The 27890-nt window shown below is 39.0% G+C and overlaps 1 protein-coding gene across 1 annotated transcript in view; it reads right to left on the bottom strand.

Annotated features, from left to right (window-relative positions):
* The window catches only part of TMEM212 (transmembrane protein 212), a 191801-nt gene extending 177553 nt beyond the window's left edge, over positions 1 to 14248 (bottom strand). Inside the window, exons 1-3 of the mRNA XM_012640168.1 lie at positions 14090 to 14248; positions 5921 to 5979; positions 4628 to 4952 (exon numbers count right to left, since the gene is read on the bottom strand). Coding sequence (XP_012495622.1) covers positions 4628 to 4952; positions 5921 to 5979; positions 14090 to 14248 — 543 coding nt within the window. The remainder of the gene's footprint in view (positions 1 to 4627; positions 4953 to 5920; positions 5980 to 14089) is intronic.
* Positions 14249 to 27890: the final 13642 nt, after the last annotated feature.

The raw sequence follows: 27890 nt of genomic DNA, 5'->3' as shown, positions 1-27890 counted from the left end.
TATGTAACCCAAACATCTGTACCCCCATAATATGCTGAAATAAAAAAAAAAAAAAAGAAGCTGTGTCCGAGTAAGATCAAAAAAGCAAAACTCTGAAGCTGGAGAACTTTGCTTTGAGCCCAGTTCATCTCTGTTTTCAATTCATTTTCTCTCTCCCCAGGCACTTCAGGTGGCCTCACTGCTGAATCTCTATGGAGCTGACTTACCAAGCTCTGTATGTACTTTTTTTCCTCTTTCTCCCTGCCCTCCATCTCACATTAAACCTCTGTCCTTTGAGTGTCATGCATAAGGTGACAGCCAGATGTCTGATGAACTACCATGTTGAGGGGTTATGACCGCCAGCATTTCAGTGTGGGGTGCTCCTAGGCATACATTCCTTTTAACAAAGGGCTCCAGAAAGTGTGGGATGTTCACCACAAGAGAGAAATCTCAAATACTAAACTTCCAGACGCCCTAGCGGTACAGTGAGGGAAGAAGTTTTGGCTTGCTTGTCTCAATTCTTGGCAGGCCTCCTTGTAAAATCAACTCTGTTCCTAAGAATGCACATGATTTCCTTTGCAGACTTGTGTAGAAGTTGAAGAGGACAGAATTGACCACAAAAGGCATCAAAAGTGCCAAATTCTTGTATTCCAACTTTGCTGGTGGGGGTGGATAGGATCAACCTGGAAAAAATTGGCTAACATTGCCCAAATTCATTTGACCTTAATATGATACTAATCTCAATTATAAAACCAGCATGAGAGTTTGCGGTGGGAAATATCTCCTTCCAAAGGAAGGATGTTCAACCCACAAAGGACCAACACCAGCATCAGCCATAGTAGGAATTTGGAATCAGGTCACTTGTGCTGTTTTCTCAGAGACCCTGCTCCAATCCTTCTGGAGGCCAGAGCCATGCACCTTGAGGAAATGGCAAAGAGGTAAATGTTGCAAGGCTGGTGATGAGGAGGGCCAGGAGGAATCTGGCCTGATTAGGAGAAACAGCTCTGGGTTCTGAGTCTGGCCCTACCACTCATTAGCTGTGTGACCTTGGGCAAGTTGTATAAACTCTTTAGTGTCAGTATTCTATCTGTAAAATGGGAAAGCACAATATTATTATCATATCATTGGTATTGTTATTAGCCTCCAGGAAAAAATTAGAAAGCTAAACTTGATGTTGGCATACATCTGTTGGGGTAGGAATAGAAATAGTGGGGGAATTTCTTCTATGTATTTTCAAGACACAGAGCATCTATACTTTTCTGAATTCATGGGGTAGAAGCCAAAGTAAGTTATGTGTCTTTAACTAATATTTAAAATATTAAGGATGCTGCAATGTCAATTTCTGCAAAAAGGTCTTAGTATCTGTCTCTATTAGTAATTTTTTATTTTATAAAATTTAGTTAGGCAAAATAAATCGAACCATCAACTTTAATCCAACATTGTAAACTGCAAAATAACATTGCAAAGCATTATGTCAAAGTTTAGGTTTAAAATTCAAGGTTGGTTTATCTTAACATGTTTTCCCAGGGAAAAAAATACTATATTCTTATGACCTCTTAAACTTAGAATAAGATAAAGTGATGTAAAATTCATTATTCATAAAAAGTTCAATGTTTCTGATCACTTTATTTTTAAAAAATATTTTATTTTTTTCAGCCTCATTGAAGTATAATTGACAAATAATTTAGTATAAGTTTAAGGTGTATATGATTTGATGTACACATATGATGTGAAATGTTTACCACAATCAAGTTACTTAACACATCCATCACCTCACATATTTACCATTTGTGTTGTGTGTGCTGAGAACATTTAAGATCTATTCTCTTAGCAAATTTCAAGTATACAATACAGTATTGTTAGCTGTAGTCACTGTGTTGTATACCAGATCCCAGAACTTATTTATCTTATTACTGAAACTTTGTGCCTTTTGGCCAATAACTCTCTCCATTTCCTCCATGCCTCAGCCCTTGGTGACAACCGTACTACCATTCTCTCTTTCTTTAAGTTGACTTTTTTAGATTCCACACAGAAGTGAAATCATCAATGTTTGTCTTTCTCTGTCTGACTTATTTCACTTAGCATATTGCCCTCAAGTTTCATTCATGTTGTTGCAAATGACATGATTTCCTTTTTTTTAAAAGGCTGAGTAATATTTCATTGTGTATGTGTACATACACACACTACATTTTCTTTATACATTTCTTTATTGATTAACACTTCAGTTTCCACGTTTTGTCTATTGTGAATAATGCTGCAATGAACATGGGAGTGCAGATATGTTTTTGTTTCCTTTGGATATATACCCAGAAGTAGAATTACTGGATTGTATGGTAGTTCTATTTTTAATTTTTTGAGGAACCACCATGTTGGTTTCAATAATGTCTATGCCAATTTATATTTATATTTAATAGGTGTGAAGTGCCATTTTATTGTGGTTTTGATTTGCATTTCCCTGCTGATCAGTAATGTTGAACACCTTTTTATGTACCTGTTGACCTTTTATATGTCTTCTTTGGGAAAATGTCTATTCAGGTCCTTTGCCCCATTTTTAAATCAGATTGTTTTTTGCTATTGAGTTGTAGGAGTTCCCTATATATTTTGGACATTAACCCCTAGTCAGATACATGGTTTGCAAATATTTTCTCCCATTTCATAGGCTGCTTTTTCATTTTGTTGATTGTTTTCTTCAGTAGGCAGAAGGTTTTTAGTTTGATGTAGGCACACTGTTTATTTTTGCTTTTGTTGCATGTGCTTTTGGCGTCATATCCAAAATATCATTGTCAAGATAAATGTTAAGAAATTTTCCACTATGCTTTTTTCTAGCACTTTTACAGCTTTAGGTCTTAAATTTAAGTCTTTACTACATTTTAAGTTAATTTTTGTGAATGGTATAGGATTGGGGTCCAAGTCCATTCTTTTGCATGTAGATATCCAATTTTCCCAACACCATTTATTGAAGAGACTATTCTTTCCTCATTATGTATTTCTGGCACCCTTATCAAATTTTACTTGACCACATATGTGTGAGTTTATTTGTTTATTTATTTTTGAGACAGAGTCTCGTTCCATTGCCCCAGGCTAGAGTGTGTGGTGGCATGATCATAGTTCATTGCAACCTCAAACTCCTGGGCTCAAGCAATCCTCCTGCTTCAGCCTCCCTAGTGGGTGGGGCTATAGGCGCGCACCACCACACCAGCTAATTGTTTCTATTTTTATTAGAAAGAGTCTCACTCTTGTGCAGGCTGGTCTTGAACTCCTGAGCTCAAGTGATCCTTCCACCTCAGTCTTCCAGAGTGCTAGGACTATGGGCATGAGCCACTGCGCTGGGCCTACGTATGGGTTTATTTCTGGGCTCTCTGCTCTGTTCCGTTGATCTATTATCTGTTTTTATGCCAGTACCATACTGTTTTGATTACTATAGCTTTGTAATATAGTTTGAAAACAGGAAATGTGATGTCTCCTGCTTTGTTCTTTCTCGAGATTGCTTTAGCTATTCTTGGATCTTTGTGGATCCATACAAATTTTAAGATTGTATTTTCTATTTCTGTGAAAAAATGCCATTGGAATTTATAGGAATTACATTGAGTTGTAGATCACTTTGGGTAGTATGGACATTTAACAATACTAATTCTTTACATCTATGAATATGGAATATATTTCTATTTATTTGTGTCTTCAATTTCTTTCAACAATATTTTATAGTTTTGAACATACAAATCTTCCCATCCTTGGTTAAGTTTATTTTTAAGTACTTTATTCTTTTTGATGGAATTATAAATGGGATTGTTTTTTTAGTTTCTTTTTCAGATTATTATTAGTGTATAGAAATACAACTGATTTTTTATGTTGATTTTGTATCCTGCAACATTATCCAATTTGTTTATTAGTTCTATCATTTTTTTTTTAGTAGAGTCTTTAGGGTTTTCTATATACATGATCATATCATCTGCAAAGAGAGTCAATTTTACTCCTTCCTTTCTGATTTGGATGCCTTTTTTCTCTTTTTCATGCCTGATTGCTCTGACTAGTACTTCAGAGCTATGTTGAATAGAAGTGGTGAGAGTGGGCACACTTATCTTGTTTCTATGAATAATTTTTAAAATTGAGATAATAATTGACTGGTGCTACCTAGAGCCATAGCTTCAGTTATAACATCATCATATTTCCATTCATTGATTCAAAAACAATTATTGAGTACCTATTATGTACCAGATCCTGGATAGCATGGGCATACAGGATACAGAGGTGAATAACAGAGAGATATTAAGTATTCATATACAGCAGTCACCAACCTGTTTGGCACCAGGGATCGGTTTCATGGAAGACAACTTTTCCGTGGACTGGGGTGGGGTTGGGGGGCGGAGCTCAGGCGGTGATGTGAGTAATGGGGAGCGGGCCAAAAATACAGATGAAACTTCACTGGCTTGTCCGCTGCTCACCTCCTCCTGTGTGTGGTCCAAGTTTCATGGCAGACAATTTTTCCACGGACTGGGGGAAGAGGACGGAAGTGGGGAGTGGAGGAGCTATGTGGCCCGGTCCCTAACAGGCCAGATATGTCAGTGCGTCTGCTGACCGCAAATATACCAGACCTTCCATTTTAGCATTCACAATGGAACAAGAACCTGCTCCCTCTGTTGAAACTTACTTTAATATGTCCATTCCTGATAAGTCTTGCAGAAAGCTTGACAAACACCATCAGAGATGTGCAGAGCAGGACAAAGCTCAGGCACAGGTCGAGGGCTGGAAGCGTCAGGTGGTACTCTTCATAGTGTGGTGGGTCCACACGAACTGATGGCAATTGTGCATATGGAAAAGGAAAGGCAACTGCATAACCAAGGTAATTGGTCCCTGCAATCCCTGAAAATGAGTAGAAGCAATATGGGCCTAGGAGAGCAGATTCCAAGGCTATTGCAAAATGAAGTGGACATCCCACAATGCTCACAATCACAAAGGTGAAACTAACTTCCCACCGCAAATAAAGTAGAAACAAATTGTTAATTTTGTGGATGAGATATTTCAAAAGCTTTTTAGCAATAGGAAGAAAAAAAGAGATGCCAGGTATTAATGTCTCCCACTGGGAAATGCAGGAGAAATGGGTCACAACCCTTTCCTTATGCCCTTGTATTAATTTTTGTCTCCAATATACACCATGGGAGAATAACATACCAACTGGGGCAAAAATGAAATCAATTCAAAAAACATTTACTATTTATTTATTTCTTATTATGTGTAGAGAACCAGTCTGGGTAAGGAAAACAAAGATGAGTAAACAGACTCCCCACTCAAGGACCTTGCTACTCAGGGTGTGGTCCATAGTGCAGTAGCACTGACAGTCCCTGGGAGCGTGGGAGAAACATAGAATCTCAGGCCTCACTTAGGTCTGCTGAATCAGAATCAGCACCTTAACCAGATCTCCAGCTGATTCACACATACACTAAAGTTTGGGAAGCACAGCCTTAGCCATGGGAATAAAATCTATAAGCAGATAACATAGTCTTTCTGTATCATGGGATTACCTGGCTCTATACCGTTGAAATGCAAGATATAATAGACTTTTTATCTTTTATTAGAGGGAGAGTTAACAGTGAGATTGGAAGGAGACGTCTGATTGAGGATTTGAGACTTAAAATTACATCATTAGAAGCAGAGGAGTCTGTAGACCATTCCTTCAAAATGAAATTCAGGAGCACTAACACTGGCTCTGCCCTCCACAAATACCATAATAATACAGGAACTTGTAGAAAATGTTTAGAGCAGCAATCAGATAAAAATTATTCATTTAAAATATAGTTTATTGCTGCAATCCATTATAGTAAGGCATCAATTAAACTTATTCCATTATAATTGGAAATCATATTTTCTATGTTCCATCCTGAACTAGCTGTGATTTGACCTTCAAACCCACTCTACCATCCTACTTGACATCTGTATATTTACCAGGTATCTCTGGATCCACTCTTTGCAAGCCAACAGTAGAAGGATACCAGCCATGATGGCCTGTGAAAAGAAAATGGAAAAATAACAGCCACGATGGAAGGTACCTCTGGAAGGTACCTCCATCCATCTCACAGTTTGACAACTTTATCATGAACAAGAAGGAACAGCAAACGGCTAAATGGATTTACAGCTCTGATTTCCTCCTCATCCGTGGAAGAAACTGTGATGATGATGAGGAAAGTAAGCCATTAGTGTCATAAAGACATGATTCATACAAGCTCATTTTTTGATTCTCTGTCTTGCCTTTGCCATCACAATCATAACCTCTGCTACTGTAAGGAGTCACCATGATAAAAGCTTGGCTTTATAACCCTTGCCATATGTTTTATTTTGATTAATTGTCTATTGTTCATCTTTCTCACAAATTGCTAAAATTGCAGATGGAAGGAGCCAAAATGGAAACTTGTCACAGAATCTCCCAGCAGTGGCATTATCTTTTGCTATTTGCTTTCTTTTGAGATTCTGTAGCCTCAGCCTGCTGGTGGGATACAAATACATGATCCCTGTTTCTCAGGTAACAAAGGTTATCATTAGAAGTTATGCATGATGTGGCATTTATTGTTCTGGGTGCAGTGGTGTCCAGCTCTCAAAAGGGAGTTTTTCTTTATAGTCTCTGTTGAAGGAAAAATGTCCAAAGTGCAGAACAAAAATAGTTAAACAAAGGAGGAAATGGTGTCACAAGAATTGAGCAATAGATAATGAGAAAAAAATCTCTGGGCTCTTTGATTCGGCACCAGGGCTCATGAAGTAGACCTCTGTGGTCATTGAGATTGGAAATCGCTTATTTCCAATCCATACAATTCATTTGTTCTTGGTTAAGGACTGTTTTGAAGTTGAGGGAGAATCAGGAAAAGATGTGCCTAAAATAAGATATAGAATGTGGACAGGTCTAAAAATAGTATAGGTTTTCGACAGAGAGATAAACATGACTGTATATACATAACCAACAAACTTAAGGGGAAAAATCAGCGTTTTTACCAGTATGGTTTTGTGGTATGCTGCTTTGGTAGCTCTGGGTATGGCATATTTATTGTTTTGAGACTTAGCTTTTCATTTTCCTGGCATATTTTATTTTGAATGTTGGATTTAGAGAATTTGACAGAGAAGAAAATACGCATACACACTCACACACACATGCACACACAAACTTCTCGCGTAGCCGAGCCTAAAATTTCAGACTTGGCATGACCATACCATAAAACTCCCATGGATAAAAACAGAACCATCTGTTGTCAAAAGAGGTTCCTGGCTTGATTCTGCGAAAGGAAAGTTTCCAAGGGACCCTATGGAGGTTGAGCCAGCATAAACAGTACAACAAAACAGGAGAATTATTAAGAGCAACTGCAACAGTGATGCTGTGGGGTAAGCCTGGGCTGGACTATGCTTTCAGAGATGTGGCCTTCAATTGACACATCACTCCTCTGAGAGGACCACTGAGAGAACCACTGAAGCAAGACAAAAGCAAAGAAGACACACTCACACCTCTTTGCTGGTTTAACTCTGAGTAGATAGCTGACATTATCAGATGCTTAGATTTCAGGTTTCCTTAACTACTTTGGATGAGCTGTTTTTTTCCTTTCAAAAGTTGAAAAATGCTGCAGAATTTCAGTCGCCTGTTATTTCTGTTGTAGCTGCCAGCTTGAATTTTGCTTTGTTTACACAAAACTTTGAAAAAGATCTTTCATGGAGTAGGCTGAGTATGAATGCCATTCAGTAACTTGTTAAATCCACCCTGTAAATGGCAGCTCCAGAGCCGAGCACACCCATCTTTCCTGGTGACCCCCCACGTCCAGGCATGGGAGGTAGAGTGAGGGGTATTTTCCCCCATGAGGCACAGCCTTCCTCCTTTCTTTTTTTAATTTCTTTTTATAAATTTTATTTTTAGATAGAGAGGAGAAAATAATTTTAAAAAAAGAGATTTAACTGGAGGGAAGACAAATCAAGACAGGAAAGGATATGCGTGTATGTGGGGAGTGTTATCTGAGACATGAACAGGGCAGCCAAGTTGTGAGAAAGGGCAGGTGCATCTGGCAGTTAACGGACAAAGGGGAGATGGCCCAATCCTGCTCTCTTCTCCCGCAGCTCTTCTTGACATGCTATTGGCTTGCTCGCCACGCACTTCCAGGGGCATTAGTTGGGTTTTGCAACAGTCGCTGCAAATACTTTGAGTGCGCAATAACTGTAAGCCCTCCCACTAAACCTTTAAATTGCCTGAGTAAAGGATGCAGTTCCCAGAAGCAGATGAATTGAAGGAAGCAGGGAGCAGTCACAACAGAAATAGAAACTTTTAGAGGCATCAGATTAATATGGGATAATTTATTCACTTACGAGCATCTGTTACGAGTCTACTACAAATAAGGGATGTGCTAGGCACTGTGCAGATAAAATAACAATAGCTGTTAACATTTATTGAGTGCTTAATATATGCCAGGCACCATCTCAACACTTTACATGTGTTAATTCAGTTAATCTTCACAGTGACCCTACCATGTAAATATTCTCCCACTTTTTAAATGAGGCATAGAAAGGCTAAATAAGATGAACAACATCACCAAATAATAATTGCACAAATAATGGCTCCCACTGTCATTGGGATTTGCAGTACAGGTGTGAAAATAATACACATATAATAGCCACAAAATTAGGCAAGAAGAACGAGCACTTTCCACATGAGGAGAGCTCAGTGGTAAGATGCCACTGCCCGGGGAAAAGTGGATGATGAAGGCATCATGGGGAAATTGGGTCTGCAGTGGGTTGGAAGGATGGATGTGATTTCAGTGGGAGGTGACAGAGCGAGGCAGTCCAGGCTGTGGCTAGCATGTGCAAAGGTGGGAAAGTGGCCGTCATGCTTGGGGAACAGTGAGTGAGGAGCCCAGACTGGAGAGAGAAGAGCAGAAGATCAGGATTGAAAACCACATAACGCCAGGGTGAAGAGGACCTTACAATTCAAGTGAGCGTGTCTGGACTTTGTTTGGGGACAATGAAACAACACTAAAATTTTCAAAGAAGAAGCTAGTCTGACTACCAAAGAGGTTTAGAAAGACGATGAGTCAGTCGTCAAGTTCACGCTGGATTGGAATAGAGTGACACTTACAAGTCTCTGTGGGACCCTGGTATTCAAACATTTTTTAAAGAACTTTACCTACAGTAAGTACTACATTTCACATCATGGTCTAGTTATGAATATTTTTATGTCTAATCGAAACAGTACTTAGCCCTTCTTATGTGTGAGGCACTCTAATATTCTCTATTCTATTCTGTTTGGTTATTGTAAATGCCGCTAGCTATCTAATAGATTGATTTTATAATCCATTAATGGATAAATTTCCACAGTTCAGCTATCGAAGTTACCTAGGCGTGAAATCTGAGCAGGGGTGGAAAGAGGTAATGGATGGCTGTGTGTACAGTGAGAAGGAATGCATAGGAATATGTCTTGTAGGAAAAATTAAAGTTACATGGCAATGGATTAGAATGGGGCTGATTTAGGGCATTGCTGCCCACAGTGCAGTCCTAGGATCAGCAGCGTGGTGTCTTCTGGGAGCTTGCTAAACATGCAGACTCTCAGGCCTTACCCCAGACGGCCTCGGTTAGAACCTGCATTTCAACAAGATCCCGCAGTGACTTGCACGCACAGTACAGTTTGAGAAGGGCTAGCTCAGACGGAAGGACTGAGTCAAAAGTCACTCCAGGATTTGAAATTGAGTTCCCATGATAATGACAGGAAAGTTGGAGAAGAAAGAATAGGTTTTGGTGACAAGATGGCTAATTTGTTTGCAGACAAGCTGGCCTTAAAGAAGCTTGGATATCTAAGTGGAAAATAGACCATTGACAAAGATTCCTTGTTTGAACAAACTTTAGTCAGGTTCCTGAATCTTCTCCTAGGGCCATCTGGGCACTTCCTTATAAAATCCAGTTTTAGCAAGAACCCTGCTAAGTCAGTCTAGCAGGAATACCCACCCTGAATATCTGATCACCTTCAACATTCACTTCGTTCCGTATTTGCCACCATCCCCCAGGTGATGTCCAATCACTCTGGCCTGTCTTTAGCAAGAATCTTGTTAGGTCGGTTTAGCTAGAACCCCGACCCCTGATGTTTCCTCTTAGAAATTTACCATCCCCTGACCCCCACCTGCTCCTTAGCTATAAACTCTCACTTGCCCACGCTGTATTTGGACTTGAACTCAGTTCTATACTGAGGTCTCTTTTTTCCCCAATTACAATAGTCCTGAAAAAAATCTGTTTTTATTGCTTGAAAAACCTGTCTAGCTCTGGTTTTCCTTTAACACCACAGGCAGTTGGAAGTCACATGACTGTTGAAGCTGCAAGAGTCTTGAGCCATCATGTCATTAAGCCCTTTCTCTAACAGGTGAGGCAAATGGGGCCTGCATGGCTCTGCCTGGCCCTGACCTTTCTCCCACGTTCCTGCCTGTAAGCAGGGTCCTGGGTACAGCGCTCCTGCTTGCTGTTGGCCGAATCTCCAGACTCTCCAAGTCTCAGGTCTGGCGTATAAAGTCACTGTACTTCAGTCTCTTCATCAGAGCTTGATCTACAAGTTTTGTCTTCCAGGATTAATAGAGCTCAGTTCTCAAGGTACTATGATCTCCTCACTGCATACTTTATTGCAGCTGATGCCTTTTAATAACCAAACTCTGAAATTCTAGGAAAATTGCTTGTCATGTGGTGGTCAAAACCGGGCTAGGAGAGTCCGAGGACCAATATTTATGAAGTACTTAGAAAGCCTGAAATGAAAGGCATTGAACAAATTACAAAACTCTATCTCTTACAAGTCGTCAAAGAAATATAGAATCATTTGCAAAAGGAAATGTCAATATGATTGAAAGGTACAAATTATCTTTTCACTGGAGGAAGACTACTTGGAGGCAGGTTAAGAAGTAATTGGCAAGGGAGATCATGGCAGCTGTCAGAGACCTTTTGAAGTTGACCCTGATCAGACAGAACTGTGGTTCAGTAGCAAACTCACTAGGAAAAAAATGATGTTGTTCTAAATTTAGACATTATTGAAAGAGTGAACATTCTTATTACTTTCCTTCTCATGAGAATTTTTTTCCTGCTTTAGTATAAATACCAGCTTGACCTTTAGTCCTTGCAATTTAATCAGAGTTCAACTGTATAAGAAATTCTGTATCTCTATAATGGAGAGCATGAGTTCATTCACTCATTTAACAATATTTATTGAACAGTATTTATTGAATATCTGGTATGTGACTCCCTCTGTTCTATGTTCTAAAGATACAGCAGTAAACAATTTAGGAAAAAAAATCCCTGCCCTTGTACAAAATACATTTGGTTGGGAGAGGAAAACAAACACACAATAAATAAGTAAATTATATAGTATCTTATGTGATGATAAAGGATATGGGGAAAAAATAGAGCAGGGTGTGAGATTGGGAATGCCAGTTGGGGAAATAGGGGCTGCAATTTTAAATAGGGTAGTAAAGGCAGACCTCAGTAAGAAAGAGACATTTGATCCAGAATCGAAGGAGATTAAAAAGTGAGCCAAGTTCAGGAAGAGGCTTTAGGCAGATAGCAGGCAGTACAAAGGCCCTGAGGCAGAAACACACCATGGCATGTTTGCAAACAGCAAAGGGCCAGTGTAATGGAAGAGAAACGATTTAAGAGAAGAGTGGTAGGAGATAAGGTCCAAGAGGCAACAGGATGTGGAATTCAGCAGTTCATCAGGGAATAGGATAGAAGAGTGAGACCGGTGACAAGAGATTAAGGACAAAGGGTTTGGACAGAGAGTAGAGCACAAATGAAAGGCATGGTATTAACTAGCATTTGAGTAGGGCTTTAAAATTGGAAAAGCTCTTTATTATACAATCTTTGTTTAAATTGTACTCATTCCCACTGAGAATCTCTTTTTGTCTGTAAAACTCCCCATTTTACAGATAAAGGCAATGAGGGACTGGCTGATGGAGTGTCCTGCTTTTGACCACATACCAAGAACATCAAAGTCAGGACTTGAACTCAGGTCCATCTCCCTAAATCCTTTATCTCTGACTCCACTTCCCCATGCTGCCATCTCTGAAATCAAATAGCCACCAACTAGCTATGTGCTGGGAACACATCGTATCCTTTCTCTGGGCCTAATTAGCAAAATAGATATTTGGCCTAGAACAAGCCTATATTCTATAATCTGTAACCTTAATCAAAGTCACCAATATTTGTTGAATGCGTTATGATAGACTCTGCAGGGGTAGGCAAAAAGCTATGAGGAAAGGGTACAAGATTGGACTATAACCATGATTTTGTTAAACTTTGGGTTAGTTGTACAATCAGAATTTAAAAAATTAAATGAAATAGTAAGCATCAGAATACATTTTACACAGAGGGTTAAATATTATTTTGTGAAACTTTTGTTATATGTATATGTAGATATCTGTTTATCTAGAGAGAAATATGTAGATGTATTTATGTACATTCCAGGTCTCAATGTAAAATATTTTTGTAATTCTGAGTCACCAACAAGAAGTTTGGAAATTGCTTGAATATATGTAATTTCTATTTCTGCATTCTAATAAAAGCCTAATATATATTTCTTTAAATGAATGTATGGTTTCAGACAGGTTTTGGAGGAAAGCGGAAGGGAAGGTCAAGACTAGTGTGGTAGATATAAAGGAACATATGAAAAAACAAAAAATGAGAAGGATAAGTAAGCATCACACAATGGTTTCCTTGCTCAGTCCACCCTCCCACCACCCTGCTTCTCACATCTGCATGCCATTATTAAACATTACTAGAACGAGCTCTTTTAAGATCAAGACCTTGTTTTATCCTCCGTTGTAACCCAAGACATATAGGCTATCAATAAATATTTCTCTAATAGATTAAAAATTGTATTTCCTGGGGTCTTGATTTTAGGTGGTATCCCAGTTAAAGTTTTAATTATTTAAAGGTTTAAGGCCAGGCTTGGTGACTCACATCTGTAATTCTAGCACTTTGGGAGGCCGAGGCAGGAGGATTGCTTGAGGCCAGGAGTTTGAGACCAGCCTGGGCAACATAGCGAGACCCTGTCTCTATGAAATAATTTTTTACAAAATGAGCTGGGCATGGTGGCACATGCCTGAGGTCCTGGCTACTCAGGAGGTTGAGACAGGAGGACTGCTTGAGCCCAGGACTTCAAGAATGCAGTGAGCTATGATCACACCACTGTACTCCAGCCTAGGGTGACAGAGCAAGACCCCCTGTCTCAAAAAAAAAAAAAAAAAAGATTTAGGGTGTTATTCCACTCAAGAGTGGCTACATTTCAATAGAAAATTCCTTAAGCTCAAAAAGCTTCAAAATCCAATTTTCTAGTCTCCAGTGGTGAGTGTCACACATCACAGGAAACAAAGAGAGAAGGATTCGTTGGGAAGGTGGGCCTTCATAGCTCCTCTTAAATCATACCACCATGGAAGCCACTTACTCCCAAGGCCAGATATACTCATTTCTTTGGCCTGGGGAGCTGTGGTACCAGGCCAATCATTTATCTGCGTGATCATTCAATGAGCATACATTGAGCACCTACTTGGTGCCACACACTGTACTTGGCATTCATATACTTTCCTAGTGAATTGTGAAGTCCATTGCCCCACTTCTTGAGTTATTTTTAGTTCAAACAGGTCCATGCAATGAAAAAAATAAAATAAACAAAGATTTTGGACTTGCAAATTTTGAGATCATGTAGACACATCATAGTGTTTCTAATGAAAGCATTAGTTTAAAAGTTATTCTACTTTATTCTCCAATTTATATTATGTTTCATGGTTTATTTATTTCTAAATTCAAAATTAAAATTTAAAAAAATGATCCTAATTTCTCAGAATATCAAGGGGAGAGGATTAAAATAAACTAACTTTTTAAGAATTTCTTGAACAATATTTCATTATATTGTGTTGATATACATGCATACACGATAAAACAATATTTAAAAATTTCTATACTTGAAATGCAACAAATACAAATCAATTTTCTAAGGTGAATCCTCACTTTCTGTAGAATTGTGACTTCATAATGTTGGAAAATTTAAAAAAGGACATGATATTCTATTTCCCCTTCCCCTTATACCTTCCTTTATTTTCTCAATATATTTAACAGAATATTTTCCTACCAAAGCTCCATTCCAGATGGGACAAGCAATCCAAACACTCCGTCCTGTGAACCAAAGCTTGGAAGAGAAGACGGGGAAGAAAGCAATAATGCCAGAACATGCACTGAGACTCCCCAGAGTAGCGAGAATCCAGCCAGCAGCCTTGTATAGGCCCTTCATTTTCCTCTGTGACTTGAGTCCTTGGTCTCAAAGATGTTTTGTTACCAAAACATGGGAGTATGACTGGCCTTGATAAACAGAAGTTTCTTAGAGACAGTAGCCATGACACATGTTAACCGTTGATCTAATTGGAAACAAGATTCTATTTGTTTCACCAAAGGTGGAATGTAATGAAATAATCCTTGACATAAATTTGACACAACAAATTCTAATACTAGTTTATTTCAGAGAGAGAAAGAGAAGGGAAAATCATTCCTTGTCTCAGAGTTTCTGCCTTGATTCCCTTCATTCTGCCCTGTCCTGGAGTGACCACTTCCTGTATTAAACAGGGTAAAGGCTTGCTGACTGAGCTAATTATTTCTCAACTCAACCTGCCTGGTGGTTCCAACATAAAGCCAACATCCTTTGTGTACAATAGATCTGCATTCCCAGCATAATTTCTCACAAAACAAAGTAAAAATAAACGCTCTGATTACTTTTCATTACATTTAATTTAAATGATTTTAAGCAACAAGACCTTCACCTCCTTCCAAAGTTTAATTCCAATGCAATTATTTTTGATATAGATTCATCCCCCAGTAGGCATAAACTTCATTATGGAGTTCTGCATTGTTCTCACTGAACCAATTTTACCTTAGCTATTTTATTATTAATTCAATTTTCAGATAAAGTGCAAAGATGGAAATATATGCAGTTGTAAAAAACTTTGAAGAGTAATTTATTGGTTAAGTACAATAATGATCTCCAGTCATTCTTGAATCATAAATCTAATTTGAGATGTTGGATTTACATATGTTTAAGCAATTACAAAAGTCATCTCTTAATTTTTCATGAATTTGAGAGAGTAATGTGTATTTGCTTTCGACTGATATATTTGAATGTCTATTCTAAGGTAATATCTTGAAAATACAGACCACTTTTTGAAGATATCTGAATAATTTTCCTATTCAATATTAATGCCTTTTTGCTTTTCACTTACATGATAAAAATAATTTTATGAACGGAAATATGAAGCATGTCCAGAAAGTATCCAGCCATTGTTAACATAATGAGAATGGTTGCATGGCTGAATACTTTCCGGACAGCTCTCATATAGTGGTTTAGGACATGGATTTGAGTCAGACAGAGTTGGGATCTGATTCTGGTTCCACTGTCCACCAGGTTTGTGTCCTTGGGCAAGGACAAGTTATTTACCTTTTTCTAGGTCTGTCCCTTCAAATGGAAAATGGGAATAATATTAGTGTTTACCTCACCAGGTATTTGGTTAAGACGATTAAATAAGCTAATACATGTAAATGCTTAGCACTGAGCTCAGCATAGCAAAGATGTTCAGAAAGTTACCTGTTATTATGTTGGAACATTCCATCTTTGGAGTTCTTTCAGCATAAGACAAAGGTACAGTCATTATTGTTCTTTTTGTCCATCATCTTATAAACATTAGGTTTAACTCTTCCTTAATCAATCTGATAAAAACTCCCAAAGGACCCTCCTACTTGTGTGCGGGGGAGAAGTTTCTCTCCAATTCTGTGCTTTTTTTTGTTTCTTTCTATCTTTGATAGCCATTCCACAGCTTGACCCAGATTTTGAAGCAGTTGCATTCCTGGATATACAGAATCCAGGAAACCAGCTCAGGCTTTCTGGTGTAGCTGCTATTTCCCATCTCGTCTCAACTCTGTGGGCTATATTCTCTGATTTTTTTCAAACACCGCTAGATAAATTACACAAGGGCAGAGACCTTGCAAGTCTTATATATCCCCTAAATATGCAAGACATCCCCAACACTTAGAACCGCGTCTGGCATGGAGTTGATACACACAGTAATAAATATTTGTTGAATTAATTAGTTAATACATTAGAATTTCCAGCTATGCATTTGGGGCCCTGAGGAGCTGCACAAGCGTGGATCCATGTGCATCCACCATCGCCAGTGTGTATTCACGCTGTTTTGTTTCCTTGATACAGGGGAAGAGGTCTGGAGTGAAGACAGACTCATTTGTGTTAGTGTTTGGTTTGAGCTATTTTGACTTTTTCCTTTACTTTTTATCTCAAGGTTATAGCAACATGGTATGTCAATATACTGTGGGTCAGATCACTCTCTCCTGTTTGCATGTTTGGAAAATAAAGGCTGTTGAAATAGTCATGTTAAACAGTACAGAGATGGCAAACAAAGAGAATATTTGTGTTTTTACTGGGGCGGAAGGGGGCGATTTTAAGTGCTTGTAACACTCAGCCTAACCCTGACGCTGTCATTGTGACTTGTAAACCTATATTTATTAGTGATTAGAAGAGTTGTTGCCACTTAATGTAACAAAGAAAAGGGACAGAGGTAGAACTAGAGCTTTCTCTCTGTGTGTTTTCCCAGAGGAAAACACTAATTTCATCAAAGCAAGGACACTTTCAATGAGAGCAGTTAGTAGGAAAGAAGAGAAAATGTAACTCTGCTCCTGTCCTGGGCTTCGTTTCTCATCAGCTGTGTACCCAGTGATCCGGGAGCCAGCAAGGCTGCAGGGCCGGTGCTCCGCCCCGCAGCCCCACCTGGCCCTGACTTACTGGAGGCAGGTCCGTAAGTTCTCCTGGGGGTGGTGGCGTCCAGGTCTTTGCAGGCTGCTTTGTAGACCCCACCTTCTTCCCAACCGGGGGGACCTAAGATCTCCGCTCAGGGAAGAATGGGGAAGGCTCCACCAAAAGCTTCAATTCAGCTTTGCCACTAGACACAAAACACACAAAAAGCCCAAATTAACAATTTTATTTCACACGCCTCCGCCCCCCACCACACACAAAAAATCATCAAGCAAGCAAACTCAGCTGGACCCCCAAGGAGGTGGAAGGCTGTCAGTGATGCTGAAAAGGGAACCCGATCTGGACGATCTCTACCTCTTTAAAACACATTCCTTCCCATGTGAACCCTAAACATAACAGCTCTGAGGGTGCTATAGTCTTGGGTTTTTTTCTTTTTTTTTAAGCTTTTTAATTTTTTAATTAAAAATTTTTTACAGCCATCAGAAGGAGGGAATGTCTTGGGGTTTTTAAAGTAGGTTTCAAAGCTACAAAAAGGGTTCATTTTTGCCAAGATAAAATAAAATGGAGCTCCAAATGAGAGATGAGATTAAAATATTTTCTTTTCCTAGCAGCTTCAGATGACTAGCTTCATTTGTTTAAATATTAGAAAGGAAAAAAAATATTAGAAAGGTAGCTCAAGTATTAAAAAGAGCATGAACTTTGGTGTCAGAAAGACCCAGGTTTCATACCAAAGAGTCCATCTGATACATACAAAACAAATAAAAAAATTTAAAAAATTAACACTCTGTTGATACCAGTGCAGTAATTGATTCAGGCAAGGATCATCAATGGTTGTTAAAACCACTGGAAGGAAAAAAAAAAAAAAAAAAACCCTGGAAGAAAGGAGAGAAAAAATTACAACGGAAAAGGGCACCCTACAACGTAGAAATATGGCAATTACCACCTTAACCAAGGGATCAAAGTTTTCATCACCAATAACAGGACAAACTGACATCATTGTCTCCAGACATGATACAATGCAAATATACACCATCACCTGTGTAGTATTTTTGGCAAAAATATTTGGCCTGAATTTAATCATAAAGAAATAATTAGATAAATTCAGATTACAGGGACTCTTTACAAAGCACTGGCCTGGACTCTTCAAAATTGTCCAAATCATAAAACAGTAAAAATGTTACTGGCACAACTGAGGAAATTTAAGTCTAGTATATCACTGTTAAGTATTTTGTGAGTACAAATGGCATTATATTTACATAAGAGAATGTCTTATTGGTGAAGCTAGGTGATATCAGCGTTCTTGACGCTTTCTTCCGGCTTTTCTGTAAGTTTGGAAATTTCAAGTTAAAAGTTGAGAGAAGAAAAAGAAAAATTTAGATTTATTAACTGCATAAAATGAAAGGCCTAAGTTTTACTCAGGCCGAAGACCATGCTGGCTTAATAAACCTGATGATATTGATGAATGTGGGTCGTAGGGCAGGGAATGCAAGGCGAAAGCTGCCCTGCCGGCCTTCAGCACCAAGACAGAGCCTGTCTTCTAGAATAGCAACGATGGGACAGGTGTGTCAGGTTATACTGTGAACCTGCACCACCCATGCACACATGACAATGAATATTTTTTAATATACTTTTGTGTCTTTCCAAATAGTTCAGTTTCTTAACTGGATTTAAAATCTTTCCCATGTTCATCCATAATGCACATTTCCCTCTGCTTTTTACTAGCTGTTCGACTTCAACTTTGAGTGAACTCTCTCCTCTTGTAATGGCTTGGGGTTTAAAGAGAGCAAAGTTCAATTTTTATCATCCCTAACTGGGAATTGTCAAATTTAAAGCCGTCCAATCTGCAAGATGTTTGGACCTAAATAGAGATTTGTGCATCAGCTTGTACTTACCTAATTCAGATTTTATCTGCCTTTTGTATATCTGACCCTCAAATGTGTTTTGAAATCATCTGGAATTTATCAGAATTTTCCCATGTATTCTTGCAGCAAAACACTTAACTGTGTCACCGGGAAACTTTCGCAGCTAGCTGTCGTCGTGCTCTCCCAGGCTGTGCAGCTGCAAGGAAAAGCTCTCACTGGCCCACTCGCCTGCGCCAGCAGCCTCCCACAGGCTACTGTGGAGATTGTCTGGCTTTTGGAAAGGCCGCTCCTTCTTGTTTTATCGTGGAGACCGAGGAGCCAGAGATAGAACTGCGATTGTGACAGTGGCTGTGATGGATTGGTGCTTCGGCCACCAAGGAGGGGGAAGAAACTAAGAAAACAGGAAGCGAGAAACAGTGGGGGTGTCTGGGGAGAGAGGTGGAGAAAAGATGGAGAGGAAAGAAGGACAACAAGAGAGGAGTCGGAACATAGAGGAAAACATTCCTGAAGCCAAAAACAGCATCTTGCGTCACTCACAGATCCAAAGCCTGGGTCTGGACAGAGTTGACTCGGGGACAGAGGAACGAGGGAAGCCTTGGGCCGTTCATGTACATTTTACAAAAGATGTTTGTAGGGAGGACAGAAGGGAAATAAATAGAGAAAAAGGACAAAAAGGCAGAATGAAAAATAAGAAGCTCTCAATATCCTGAAACATACTCATATGCTTGTTTTAAAAATTGCTTTTGGGGGGAAACATTTAAGTCCTTTTAAATGGGAAATGTATATTCATTTAGTTTCTTCTCTTGGCATTTTTGAAAAAGGACGAGAAACTAAGCACACTTTTGGATCCAGTTATACTCATGTAAAAGGCAGCAAGGAGGGAGGAATGGGGAGGCCGCGTTGCTAAAGTCCTCCACGGTTCTCATTATTGTTCCCATTTTACAGCTGATGAACATAGGTTCTGAGATGTCAAATAAGGAAAGTGACACAATTAATAAGTGTCAAATCCCGGTTTTGAACCTAGAAATGCTTTGACTCTGAATTTTGTAATTTTTATTTTTCTCCATTAGATCAGTATTTAGATCCATGGTTTAAAATGTATGTACGTATACCTGAAAATTTTACCACGGAGCATACCAAAGCACATAGGGCTGAGCTCCAACCAAGGACATAGTAGGAATGGGGGTGATGCTGCAAATACAATGTAGACATTATCAGAACTGTTGGTTCTACTCCCAGTTATATATTAAAAAAAGAACTGAAGAAAGAGATCCCTTGCTATTTCTTTTTTTAAAATTAGACCAAAGGAGAGAGCTAAAATCAAAGTTTTGTTTCTGTACAGTGATATAAAAATCCCAGAAGATCTATCTAAAGTATTGCTCTGAATAGTTTTCTCTTTTTCAGGGCTTCATGCGTGGGCTCTTGCCCTTGATGTGGAATGGACTAAAACGGTTGTCATATGCAAAGTTCCCGACTAAGATGAGGAGCAGCCTGGTACAACAGAAAGAAACTAGGGCTGTTATGACCTCGAGTAAATTTAAATCTCTCATAATCTTGGTGGTGTTCTCAGTAAAATGTGGAGGTTGGACTGGATTTTCTAAGACTCCTTCTGCCTCTAAGATTTCATGACTTAAAATAAATCCAAAGGAGTAAAAATACCTGTGCGGCCAGACTGCCTGTCCCTAAGATGATTTTATCCGTTAGGATATGGTCATGTCAACTAGTGTCGCCCTCTATCTGGTACAAGCAAGGGGCACATAATAAGCACTGCACGCTGTGATGTGGCCAGCTAAGTTTTTGCTGGACAGAGTTCACCCAGGGTTCCTCTAAGGAGGCCTCACTTTGACCCTAGCAGAACACATCTAGCATCTGGGAGCCAGCATCTACCAGCTAATTAGTTAGCAGTCTGTAGTAACAAATTGGTGATCTCAGCCCAGCTCCTGTTGTCTGTGTCATAAAATAATTAAAACTTGTCAACAAACACAGCAGACGCCAAAATGGCCGAGGAATAAAGGAACACAAAACCGAATCCCTCTTCTTTCTCAGCTTCTAGAAAAGGGATGAAGAGCTGGGAAGGAACTAGTAACATCTGCAAGTGTGGAGCTCATGGTGTAGAAGGAAAGGAGAGATGAGAATTCAACAAGGACCTGGTGTGGCAGAGAGCTCAAAGGCAAATCCCCCACCACCGGCCATGGCTAGGTAGGATGAACCTCTCTAAACCGGTTTCTGATTGATCAGAAAACAAAGTCCTTTTTATGTGTTTTCCAGGTAATGTTAAAAATATCAGAAGCCTCAATTTTCTATATATTTTGACACATGTAGAAAAGCAAAGTGAGCTAAGGGTGGTACAAATAATTTGGTTTATTCTCTCAGCTTCGTTCACGTCTCTGCACAAAGGGCCCCTCCTCACAGACCTTCCCTGACCAATCTCTCTCTCTCCATCCCTTTGTCTAGCTTCACTGCTCTTTATGACCTTATTACCACTTGACTTTATTCTTCACAGCTTTTGGCTTATTTGTTTACTATGTGTCTTCCCAATTAGAATAACAGCTTCATGGAGGCAAGGACTTTGTTTTGTTCGCTGCTGCATCCCAGAGCCACGAAGAAATCCTGGCCTGTGGTAGATGCTTAGGAAGCATTGTTGAAAGGAATTAACTAATGAATGAATGAATGAATGAATGGATTCACGAGGCCACTGCTTATCACAATCGCTAGTTTATACACATCCTTTTGCTGTGAAAGCTAGCTCTTCAGGCCTTCCCTTGGAAACCTGTGACAGTTTGGTACCTTAAACTTCTCCAGCCCTCCTCTCCAGGAAAATTCACACCAAAACACAGGACGATCTTCCAGGTTAGCTCACCCAACTATTAAACTGCGCTGTGAATACATACGCATCATATGTGGATATGTGGGAGAAATACACTGAAATGTCATGTAGCTGGGATTATCTTGGCCTTGCTGTATCAGCACATGACACACTGCCGCATGCCTCTGTTAAAATAGAGGAAGACACAAGGTCACAGACTAACCGCCTGGGAGTCTGGCAAGAACTTCCGCCTCTGGGAAAAAGCACTGATGTGCACCTTTTTAATCCACTGGCGATGCCCACTTTTAAAGTAGTTCATGATGATCGATCTAATGTAATGGATCTTTCACGTGGCCTGTGGTTTTATGTATATCTACATAATCAAAGGTTTTATCTTCTTCATCTGACCTTTCCCTCTAGATAATATTTTCTCTTAATTCTGTAGAAAAGTGAAATACAGATATTAACATTTTTACTTGGGGAAATTTGGCTATGCAAACTCACGCTCCCATTGTATTTCCATACAGATGATATTGTAATCTTTTCTGAAATAGGAAAATTGATAAACTAACCGCATCCTTATCAGGAGCTGGGTAAACATACCATAAACATCACCCACTGATGGCAGGTTGATGGTATCATTTTCATATACAAAGGCCCACATTTTCTTTTCTCATCGACAACCCAGATATCCTGCCCTTGTTTTTATTTTTATGTATTTATTTTTTAAAGCGGCACAATAGGATGTTTGTGGGACTTTTGTGTTACATTGTCCTAGTACATAAGCCCTTCCATTTCTTCCTCACAATCCACAAAAGCTAATTGACACAAAACGTAAAAGCTAGTCCTGAGTAAGTCCCCTTTATCTAATAGCCAAATTCACTAAAAAGAATGTAGGGCAATAACAGTGAAAAGCCCATAACAATAATCCAACTGGAGAATCACAGACAGACAGAGCCAGAAAGGACCTTAGAGATCAGCCAGTCTGAGTGTGTCATTTCACAGAATAATTCTAGTTAAAATACCAACAAAAAGAGTCATCCAATTGCAACATTAACCTAAAATTTAATAAGGCTGTTGCGACCAATTATCTTTCTGCTATATCTGCGTTTAGCACTAGGTGTTGCTATACTGCTATTATTAGACCAGCTTTTCTTTGATATGCAAGAGGACCTTAACCTCCTAATCTGCGTTCTATTCTGCAAATGCTGAGTTTCTTAAATCATACCCTGCTAGTTTATTGTAAATTACATGGAACTAGCTTCATTTAAATGGAACAGATATGACCTATTTAATCCACTGAGACAGCAACCCTGTAAAGAAGTGATCAATACATGCATGCTAGGGAAAGGCTACTGCAAAGTTAAATTTTTTGAATTGTCCTAATTCAAATATTTACTTAAACTCTGTTTTTATATTATGTGCAATACAAGGGGAATGACATTGTTAGCTGTGTGTTTCCTGGAACTGGCTGTCTGCTACAAGGCCACAGATAAAGTTTGTTTATAGAAAAACAAAATATGAAAAAAAAAGTTTAACACTATTTTATTTGGGGTTTAATACTCCCACACACACTGAGTGGGAGAAAGGACAGCCTTCCAGAACCTTTTTTTTCCCCACGGTAACAGAGGACGGAAATGCTTTAACCCCATCTAGTGACGGATGAGTCATTGCTTAGATTAGTTCAGTTGTTCAAAGTTTTAGTGATGATACCAAAGGGAGAAACAGGTCATACCTCAAGAAATTTATAGTTTAGGAAGAGGCCTAATTTTCAATTCACTTTTAAGTTGTAAAAGATAAAAATTCAGCTATTAAGTGTGAGTCCTCAATGTCATTATTTGGTGCTTTAAATTTGGATAAATTTGGTATAAGCTCAGCATAAATATTCAAATTCTACAAGTGTTATAATTACCTAATGCTGAATCTAAAATCTGCTGGATATATGTAACAAAACAATGTCTACTGTATTGTTGCTAAACATGTTTTTCAGTTTTGATTATTTAACTGTAGCTATTTATAATAACAATAATCAGGTAATGATGCTAATAACAGTTTTAGGTTTTTAGCAGAAAGAAAAATGGAAGACTGAAGCCCAGAGTGGCAGCCTCTTCACCACCTTGTGGTGCTTAGAGTAATGTTCGAGCAGAGTTAGCTGCTAGAATCCATAACATAAACCCTTCATTCCAGTTCTAAAGAGAGTATAGGTTTGACCTCAGGCTGAAACAACAAAGTACTTGCCTGAAATTTGACTTTCTTACAAACTGTTCTTCTCAGCTTTCTTCCTAGCACAACACAGCCCTTCTTTTCTAAAGATTGAAATTCCTTTATATCCTTTGAGGATAAAATTATGCTTTGTGGTTTTTATACCATATTCACTTAGGATATACATATTTTTTAATTTTTAAATTTTTTTAGAGACAGGGTCTCAGTCTGTCGCCCAAGCTGGAGTGCAGTGGCACAATCACAGCTCACTATAACCACAAATTCCTGAGCTCAGGTGATCTTCCTGCCTCAGCCTCCTGAATACACACCACCACATTCAGCTAACTTAAATTTTTTATTTGTAAAGCTGGAGTCTCATTATGTTGTCCAGGCTGGTCTTGGCCTCAAGGGATCCTCTGGCCTCAGCATTCCAAAGTGCTAGGGTTACAGGTGTGAATCACCACACCTGGCCCCACTTAGGAGATTTAAAAACAAGGTGAACTGTACATTTTCTCCCAATTCTTTCTTCACAGAAGGTCCTCCTTTTTCTGCCCCTCAGAACCTCAATGAGAATATAAAGTAGTATCCACTATTATTTTTGCATTTCTTGTGTTACGCTTCATAACAAAGCTGGACAACTTTTCAAAAGTGATAGCTCAAAATCCTGATCCATGTTCTTGTAAACTTGAGGTAGGTGTTATGTGTCAAGTGAATTGTCTATTTCCTCTAGAGGGAAGAGTGGAAGAATTTTTGTAAAAATTCATTTTGGAAATAAGTGCTTAGTGAAAGGCAGGAAGAAGAGAAACAGTGTAGTCAACACTGAAGAAGTTTCTACCATTATCAGTCAAACCCACTTCTATGTAGACCATTTATGGTACATCTATGGGCAGGTGTAAGAAGTAAGAAATAGTAAGAGCTATGAAAATAGACTTATCATTTACACACGCACAGACATACATTCATAAACTGCCAAATACTTACCCTTTGTTTTTCTTAATACTCAACTGACCAAAATTATAAAACATACTTTCTAACGTCATCTACTAATATTTTCCATTCCTTTCTATCCTCCAAGCTGGATTCATTTCCATAATTCCAAAGAGGTGAATATCGGTTCTGCTCTTGCTTAAAAATTACTTCCAGCATAGTTTAACAACCCTTATTTTTCAAGTTGATTCCAAGATTGAGACAAAATCTCTCTACCATAAGCAAAATAAAAACCAAATTCCTACACTTTTGCCTCATTTCGTATTTTATTATTCTATGTTTCCTAATAATACATTTTGTAAATATTGAAATGGGAACGTGTTCTGTATAACAGAGACAAGGCTATGCACATTTGACACAAGTTGTGATTCCCCAGAAGACATCCATTTCAGGCCACATACAATTCACCTTTTTTTTCCTTCCTTGATGTAAAAACAAAACAAAACAAAACTAGAAAACATTATAAAACCTTACTATATGCATTTTAGGGCCAAGGACAAATTAAGGGCTTTTAATACCCACAGCAGGGTCAGAGCTGGCTTGGCTGAAGCCTGAGGATTGCTTGCTGACATATAGATGTGATATCCACAAATCAGAGAACATAGCGTGAGAGCAGACCATGCTATTACAAGGTGCTACTAAAAAGCATATGAAAGTATAGCATTATCAAAGTACTAGAAATTTTTGCTTATGACCAGCTAAGCCCACACACACTGTGAAGAATTCATTTTACGTGTTTGTATTAATAATAACAATAAAACATTCTCCAAGAATCTGCTTAAGTTTTCCTTGTAATCCCAGGCTAGAGAAGACAATAGTTGTGTGTGTGTGTGTGTGTGTGTGTGTGTGTGTGTGTGTAGGACATTTCAAAGAGCACATACAGGTTTGTCAAATCAAAGAAGTATTTACAACATAGATTTAGTTACATATTTTTGAAAAACATAATTATTTCAGTTAGGTAAATCTTGTGCCCTATTTTCTTAGAAAGATTTGCAAAATTTTTTTGGTGTACTTGTAGTGAGCAAAAGCCTTCCTTTTTAATATCCACATTAGAGTAAATTTGGAAGGAAAACTCTGGTAGTTTCTCTCTAATCTAAACATAGTGTTTGTAAACAGTCGGCACTCCTAAAGCAGAGGGGAGGTGTTACTTTTATCAGCATTTCCTCATGAGGGATGATACAGGAAATACACTCTTCGAAGTATGTACACCAGTTTTCTGATTTTTTTTCGAAATAGTTCAAAACATATGAAAACTCTGGTTCTCTAAGCCACATCATTTTCTCCAACTTTATTCTCTAACTTTATTCTGCCTGCAGGATTGCGGGACTCTGTCCCAACTCGGAAGTTCCAGGAGAATGTCCTGGTGTCCCTCCGGAGTCTGCTCTTCCGGCAGTGCAGGGTCCCACACTCATTTATTTCCTCCAGCTGTCTCTAGGTGGCCCTGTGCCCCACGCCTTCCAGCTGTCGGGGTGATTCCTCGCTGTTGCCCTTGGCAGATGGTCACAGTATGGTCTAGCCCATTATCTTTGGACCAAGCCACTGGCCTTGACTCTCCTTCCTTGGGAGAATTTTTTCCCCTCAGGAGACTCTCAGCCTCATACAAATACAGCTGGCCTGGAACCCCCTTAGGCTTGTCTGAATTTGTAACAGTTTAGGCTGGCTTGGGGGCCATCAGTTATATAAAGATTAGGGCTATCATTATTAATCAGTCACCTACACTGTGCTTAGCACTATTTGACACCATAGAAAGATAGGCAGGAAGGAGGGTAGGAAGGAAGGAATGTAGGAGGAAAGAAAGGAAGAAAGAAATACAGAAAAAAGAAAAGGACTAGAAATGAAAATCCTGAAAGGTACATGTTTCCTGCCAATAAGGAGCTTACTATCTACCTGATTATATTAGATCACTATTAAATATTAACTGTTCAATTTTGAATCAAAAGTGTAGTTTATTATATTTCAAACAAGAAGCATTACAATTAATCAAAGTGTGCACCTAAACTATCCACACAGTTTTGCCAACTTAACGGTAGCTTGTTTATGCCAGCAGCGAAGAAGCCTGGAGAGCGAGTGGCAATGAAATTGCAAATCGTTTTCCATTGAATATTTTTCCTTGCAAGAAGTGGTCCAAAGCCTGGAAGAAGTGGTAGTCAGTTGGTGCAAGGTCTGGTGAATACAGTGGATGACAGTTTCCAAGTCCAGATGCTATAGTTTGAGCAGCATTGTTTGTGCTACATACAGTTGAGCATTGTCTTGCAAGAGGATTGGCCTGTCTCTCTGGACCCATCTCGGCTGCTTAATCACAAGCATCCTCATTATTTCATCCAACTGGTTGCAGTAGACGTCCGCTGTAATCAATCGATCAGGTTTCATGAAGCTGTACTGGATAATACCAGCGCTAGACCACCAAACAGACACCATTAGATTTTTTTGATGAATATTTGGTTTTGGACTGTGTCTCAGCACTTCATCTTTATCCAACCATTGTGCCAAATGCTTGCAATTGTCAAAAAGAATCCATTTTTCAACACACGTAACAAAACAGTGTAGAAATGGTTCACCATTATGTTGTGACAGCAAAGAAAGGCAAGCTTCGAGATGATTTCTCTTCTTCATCTTCTTTTTTATTTTTTATGAAGGGGGGCAGTGAGGAGGTCACCCTGGGTAGAGTGCAGTGGCATCATTATAGCTCACTGCAACCTCAAACTCCTGAGCTCAAGCTATCCTCCTGCCTCAGCCTCCCGAGTAGCTGGGACTACAGGCAACAGCCACGATGCCCAGCTAATTTTTCCATTTTTAATAGAGACTGGGTCTCACTCTTGCTCAGGCTGGTCTCAATTCCTAAACTCAAGCAATCCTCCAGCTTTGGCCTCTCACAGTGCTAGGATTATAGGCATGAGCCACTGTGCCCAGCTGACATGATGCCTCTTCCGACACTAGTTTAATTCATCTATGGAACCCATAGATGGGAACCCATCTATCCAGCTTCTTTACCTTGCCCATTTGTTTCAAATGGTCCCATACTGTTCAAATAGTAACATCAAACCTTGCTGCTAATTCACACGTAGCCTAAGATGGACTTGTTTCCACTATAGCTTTCAGCCCATCATTATCCACCTTGGTCCCAGGTCACCGACATGGCTCATTTTCAAGATTAAAATCACCAAAACAGAACTTCTCAAACCATTAAGGTCCTCTGTGTTCATTAGCCACATCCTTCCCAAACACTTATTTCGAGCTGTCTGTGTTGCCTTGGTACATATAGATG

Source organism: Propithecus coquereli, unplaced genomic scaffold, assembly GCF_000956105.1.
Source record: "Propithecus coquereli isolate 6110/MARCELLA unplaced genomic scaffold, Pcoq_1.0 Scaffold15, whole genome shotgun sequence".
Lineage (NCBI taxonomy): Eukaryota > Metazoa > Chordata > Mammalia > Primates > Indriidae > Propithecus > Propithecus coquereli.
Note: the sequence above shows the minus strand (reverse complement) of the source record. Positions and strands in the feature narration are given on the sequence as shown.